Source organism: Stegostoma tigrinum, chromosome 8 (assembly GCF_030684315.1).
Source record: "Stegostoma tigrinum isolate sSteTig4 chromosome 8, sSteTig4.hap1, whole genome shotgun sequence".
Classification (NCBI taxonomy): Eukaryota; Metazoa; Chordata; class Chondrichthyes; order Orectolobiformes; family Stegostomatidae; genus Stegostoma; species Stegostoma tigrinum.
The window spans coordinates 76,583,754-76,590,482 of record NC_081361.1 but is presented as its reverse complement, the minus strand read 5'-3'; the positions used below and the strand labels follow the sequence as shown (position 1 = coordinate 76,590,482).

The 6,729-nt window shown below is 42.4% G+C and overlaps 1 protein-coding gene across 1 annotated transcript in view; it reads left to right on the top strand.

Annotated features, from left to right (window-relative positions):
* The first annotated feature begins 429 nt into the window (after positions 1-429).
* The window catches only part of LOC125456050 (uncharacterized), a 122,325-nt gene continuing 116,025 nt past the window's right edge, over positions 430-6,729 (top strand). Inside the window, exon 1 of the mRNA XM_059647691.1 lies at positions 430-529. Coding sequence (XP_059503674.1) covers positions 430-529 — 100 coding nt within the window. The remainder of the gene's footprint in view (positions 530-6,729) is intronic.

Here is a 6,729-nt window from a genome sequence, read left to right as displayed (position 1 = left end):
AGGGGGAGGGGAGGGTGGGTGAAGGGGATGGCCTCTTGGTTTTCAGGGTGAGCCCTTTCTTTGGGAAATCCCTTTTGACTGTCATATTTTTGGATGCCTTCGTCACTGGTCTATTGGGTGTTGTTCCTGAGATCGAGGGTTTGAGATTGATGTGTTCCTTCGTACTCATCACTTAAATTAAAAAAACACACTCGTGTTTCGAACAGGACCGAGAGGCGAGCCCCAGGAAGTGGCTGCAAGAAGACTTTTGGAAAGGATTCCAACAACATGTTAGAGAGCAGAGGGCGGCGCTTTCACAGAAACGCTAGACCCAAAATGAGCATCGGATCTATCCCTTGAGAGCAGCCCCAGGAGATTTCCCACCCCTCGCAGCTAAAACCAGAGTCAGGAAATGTCTGATTAGCTGGGGATTTAAACACGGAGCGTATCATGAGTTGTAAGGGGCACCGAGTTCCACCAGGGCGCAGGAGGAGCGACTGCGGCCGGCCCAGAGGACAAGGAGCTCGGCCGGGGACCCCGACAACGGCCGGTAGGTTTAACAATCCGACTACTATCTTATGTTTCTGTGTGCGCCTTTTTGGACCACATTAATGCAATAACACACAGCGGGTCTGCAGAATGGTTTTTTGGGTTGATCGAATGCATGCAGAACTGACAGCCTCACTCTCTCCAAAAGTGACTATTAATTAATGTCCCTACGGATGGATCTTCGTGGGTGATCAGGGGATTGCTGGCACTTTGTGGTCAGTAGTGGGCGACAAAATGTCTCTGTCACTCGACTTAAGGTCCGCGAGGCTGCGTAGCTCAGGTTCAACCCCATGAAATGCCATTCCACACATGATTCGTGTAACAGCACTCTTTCCATTTTCGCCAGATGCCTCTAGTTTGATAGCCGAGTCAGTAATGATTTCTGTATACCTTTTGTGCGTATTTTTATCATCGGCAAATGACGTTTTAATCTTTGGGACTGGGGGCGGGCACCTGAGGAGACCGTGCTACTTTTTTTCTCTCTGTTAGACGAAACAGTTTGGATGGGGGAAGGTGCCCACTTTGTCAAATGCTGAGGATGTTTTTGGCCATCTGTCAGAGCGGTGCGTGAGCTGGCAATGTGCTGTAGGCTGGCCAGAGGTAATAATTTGTAGTAATCTGTTCATCTGCCCGCTCCTTCGTGTGTTCGCTTAAGCAATAAAACTATACTTATTATTTCACATCAGCATGGACCTTTTGTACTGAACGCACGGTTTAAACGGAAGCTGCTGCCTGCTAATTGTCTGCTTGGGTTGACTGTCCGCCCCCCGCACCCCCCCCACCCTCCTTTAAGTGTGAAACGCCATTAACTCGTGAATACTGCAAGGACAAATGGTGCGTGAAAACGGTTTCTCATGCGTAAAAGAGTGAATGTCATATTGCCTGGTGCGTGAGATGCTGCATTTATTCTGAAGGCCATAGTTACGGGTAAATTTCACACAGCACTGTAAAACTGGATGTCATTCTTTTAACCCAAGCACTGAAATCGAAGACGTTACATTTTGAGCAAAGAACGTGTATTAGAGTATAGTGTTTAGAATGGAAATAATGTATATACTGGATACATTTCATGACAAGCAGAACAAGTTGGAACGTGAGACTGAGACCTCTTAATTATGTAAATTGAGACAACAGCATCATAACAAGCCCCGTAGGAAATACTTAAGTTTTCTTTTTAAAAAATGCAATATAGTGATATCTCAAGTATTAGTTGGAGAACAGATTAAAATTTCTTGCTTAAGTATTATGTGCACTAACACTATTTAAATTAAAATAGCCGAAAGAACAAACTCTAAGTATACTTGACTCCTAAGGCGCCGACAAAACTAAAATACTTAAAACTGCACTTTATTTTGTTAAGAATGCAATTATGTTGGACGTATGGACTTGTATTTTGATCATCACAAAACCCTTCCGGTAGAACAATAAATGGGATATTCAGTCCCATGATTTAAAAACTTTCCAGTCTGTCATACGGCATGACTAAGGCAAGGCTGCAATGTTGTTTATTCAACACTGTTGGGTGTACAGATTATGAGGTAACAAAAAAATGTAACTCACATTCCACTGCCTCAATAGTGAGCTAAACATTTAATTGAAACAAAACATGTACGAAATGAATGCTCATCAAAGGTTACAAAGGTAGCAACATGGAAAAGGTCATTCATTGTTCTGAATGATATATAACCTTTTGCATTTTCCTTCCTGCATAACACTCAGCCCACAGCTCTTTTATTTTCGTGAACGCATCTGCTTTTGTGACATCCTACAGCAGAGTATCATACTTAATTGCGATCTGTTCCACAAGCTTACAAAATGTAATGTTAAATTTAAAATAATTGTTTTCCATCTTCTGAGGCTCTGGGACGACTTTTTTTTGCTAGGGACAAAAAATTTCAGGTCTTATTCTGTCATGAATGCTTAGAAATGAGAACTTGTATTCTTCCACTCTCCTGACAGTGTATTGGAGTTTTAACATTAAGGGATTGTTTTCCCGTGGAACAGACTGATCAAAATCATGATCAAATTCCTTCAGGTTTTCGGTCTTTGAATGCACTCGCTTGCCTCACACCACTGAGCACGCAGTATCTTTTTCCTCATTCTCTTGGTTGAAAAGAAGACACTTACCTTATGTTCTGTCTTGCAGAGTAGAGTTTACTTGTGAGGCTTATAATCTAAAATTCCGTGGCTGTGACCAACAATCGTATTCTCACTGTTCCTGGCCAGTGCCAGTAAATATCAAATATGTGAACATCCTACCCAGTCAGGCCTGTTTTTTTTAAATTCTGCGATAAATGGCTGTGATGACTTTTTCTGTTTCTTCACAATCGAGTCACTGTAAAGGACAGCGTGATTCATAATACTGCTTCGCTGTTCTTTGCTGCAATGCCTTATTCGAAATTGCAGCAACAATAGTACGGCATATAGATGTTTCATTGGGAGTTGGTACACAATAATCTCTAACCTCTGGCTATTTTAACATGTGAATTGGAGACACAAGATTCATTACAAAGTGGTGCAATTCTGGGGCACTTAAGCATTTGAAGCAGTCCCATTGCCCTATAAAAACGATCAGTCTTGAGTTTAAACCTCGTACAGCAATCTGGTAGCATCTATTCAGAATAGAATTTATTCTAGTCACAGTACTTTTCCACATGTTACTTCACTGCAGATTGACTATCATGATACCGGTGATGGGAGATTACAGATAGGACAATACATCCAGTAGGCCTAAGAAGGTTAAGGTAGAAGGACGGGACAGAAAAAGGACCAGATAATGATCTTCAAGATTAAGAAGCGTTTCGTTAAAATAAATGCTGATTCACCATTTCCATTGATTAGCTTGATATAAAGAGGGGAAAAAACCGCACAAATATAATCTCAATGAATTAAAATAAAATTTCGGAATAAAACCTTTAATTAGAACATATAATTCCCGAGAAGACTTCTAGCTTTTTTTAAAAAAAGTTAATGGAGTAAATCTAGTAAAACACACAGGAAATGAGCGATGGATTGATATTGGATTCAAGTCAAAACATTAGTAAAATGTGATGGATCGAATGGCCTGTTTCTCCATAATGATGTTCTTTGATGTGTATCTTGCATCGAGGATATAACCAATATCCTGCAGGTATCACAAAGTACCGTGGAGAGGGAAGCGGAGCTAAAGTTTCGAATCGACTTAGACTCCCTTGGAACTGTATAGTGTAACGCGTAACATTTTGCTTTTTTTTGGTTGGAAACGCCATCATTTCACTTTGAAGTTACCCGATCTGGTGCCAGATACTTTAGTTGCGGCTGTAGGCACTCTTTAATGAATCTCGGGTGTTTATTGTAGCGCCAATTACCTGTAATACAATCTCTTTGTAGACTTCAGGCTGCTCAGGAGCAATTGAGCCTCACGGACCCTCATGGTCCCAGTTTGGATCTTCGCTTGGTAGCGACTTGGTAAGTTTCCGCCTGCTTGGCGACAATCGACCTCAGGGTCCATCAACCATCTTGGGGAGAATTGGCCAAGGTACTGGAGGAATTATCCAAAGTGTTGACCGGAAACATATTTTCTTGAGAAGATCACGCTCAGATTAACGCGGTGTCCTCCTCATGTTGAAGTAAGATGCTGATGTTTGGTGTAAAAGGTCCTCATTGGTGCCCACTTGCTGAAGCCTTGGCTCGGATGGGCGAGAGGGAAGAAATTTCACGGAAACTTTAGCGCAAATCAAAAACTGAAGGCGTGAAAGACCAAGTTAGTTTAGAGTCTGCATCTTTCGCACGTTCACTATCAACCACAAGTGTTTAATAGAGACTGGCCGTCAACAAATTTACGCCTCCGCAGTTCAGCCGAGTGAATCAGTTCGCATCTAAATACGCCGGCTCACCGCAGAAAATAGAAGCATTTTTCCAAGCTGACAGCACCGCCTCTGAAACAGAAGAACTGCAGATGCTGGAAATCTCAGCCAAGCAGAACTTGCTGGAGAAACTCAGCAGGTCTGGCAGCACCTGTGGAGAGAAAGCAGAGTTAACCTTTCGAGTCTGGCGACTTCGTCAGAAATTGTTAGTAGCCAGGCAAAAGTGGTATTTATTCTAAAGATGAGATTGGTCCGGAAAGGGAGAAGTGCAGATGGATCCCAGAGAAAGAGAGAGAGATGAAAGGGGTAGATAGACAAGGAGGTTTTCGGTAGCAGGCAGGGTTAGAAGAAAAACTGTATAAGTGGTAATTAGAGTGAAGAGTGAGAGAGAGAATGGGTGACCTGTGCTGAAAACACCCGATGAGATGTGATAATGGATCTAGGTGCAAGTGAGAACGTGTGACTTTGCTAAAAGCAAACCATATCATAACAGGTGCAGGTGTGGGATGAATGTAAACATGGAAGAATGGAATCCAGCTCTAAAGTACTCAATGTTCAGCCCCAGAGGCTGCAAGGTCCTCAGACAGAAAAATGAAACATTGTTCTTTGAGCTTGTGGTATGGCCCACTGGAACACAGCAGCAGGCAGGAGGTGGAAATGTTGTTGAGGGAACACAGTGGTGTGTTGAAGTAGTAGACAACTGGAAAGTCAGGGTCAGAATGTAGGTGTTCTACAAAGTGATCAGCCAGCCTGTGTTTTGTCTCCCCAATGGAGACCATATTGTGAACAGCAAACACAGACACAAAAAACAAAGTTGCTGGAAAAGCTCAGCAGGTCTGGCAGCATCTATGGAGGAGAAAACAGAGTTAACATTTCATGTCCAGTGGCCCTCAGAACACTAGACCTGAAACATTAACTCTGTTTTCTCCTTCACAGATGCTGCCAGACCTGCTGAGCTTTTCCAGCAGCTTTGTTTTTGTTCCTGATTTACAGCATCCGCAGTTCTTTTGGTTTTTATTTAGGAAATAGAGAAGACTGGATTGAATGAAGTGTGGGTAAACTGCTGCTTCACCTGGAAGGTGTCTCTGGGGCCTTGGATAGTGAGGAGAGAGGATGTAAATGGGCAGGTGTTACACATTCTGCAATTGCTTGGGAAGGTGCCATGGGAATGTGGGGCATGTTGGGAATAGAGAAGGAGAGGACCAAGTATCCTAGAAGGAATGCACCGTGTGGAATGCTGACAAGGGAGGGCAGGGGAATATATGTCTGATCTGTTGGAGGTGACAGAAACGGCAGCCTACAATCCTTTGGATGGGGTGGCTGGTAGGTGGTAATCAAGGAGCAGGGGGATCTTATCATTGTAGTGGGAGAGAAGGAAAGTAGTGTGCGAGACAGGTCAAGTACAGTTAAGTGTTATTTCGATCATGTTAGAGGGGAATCCTCAGTTGAGAAAAATGTGGAAGGTGGCATTTTCAGAACAGATGGGATGGAGAAACCCGAAGAATGGGATGGCGCCCTTAGAGGAGGCAGGGCATGAGGATGTATAACGAGGGTAGCTGAGGGAGTTGATGGGCTTGTAATGGATAGGATACCTGGTTTTGCAATGGTAATAGTGAAAACAAATTACAGTATTTACTTCTCAAATTGACAGCAATCATTGGAATTGGAACATTGACGGCTAAACATGAAAATCCATAATGAAAACATTTCCAGTCCAAACAAAGGAACAATAATGGAACTCAACGTTAACTCTGTTTCTCACTCCACAGATACCACCAGATCTGCTGAGTTTTTCTGGCATTTTCTGTTTTGGTTTAGAACGCCAGTATCCATTGATCATTTGCTTTTCTGAGCATTCAGTAGTTGCTATTAGGAATTCCACATTACCGGAAAGGGGATGCTAATTGAACTGGTCAGAGGCTGAAATTGAGTGGACATCACTGAACTAATGAGAGCTTGCCTTTTACACTTTTGACTCTCCTGTAAACCCTTGGAAATAGTTGCATCTTACTGAATATAGTGCAACTGGATTTTTAACAGAGGACAAAATTGATAACACATTCTCACCTTGATGAAAGAATAATGTTATACTTGTAGAATTTAAAATTTCTGTTACAGTAAAATCCACCTTTTAAATAAATACTTCTGATTCTACCTTGAAGCCAAATGAATGACCTGGCAATTTATTTTGCAGTCATAACAGTTTTTATTGCAAATGATTATTTTAGCACCTGATTATTTTGTTTGAGAATACTCCGGGGTAATTTGTGCTTATTTTCCTTGCTGGTGTCACTCTCTAGAATAAAGGAGATGACCTTACCTTGATGGCAGATTCAAACTGATGTCTGAAGCTGAA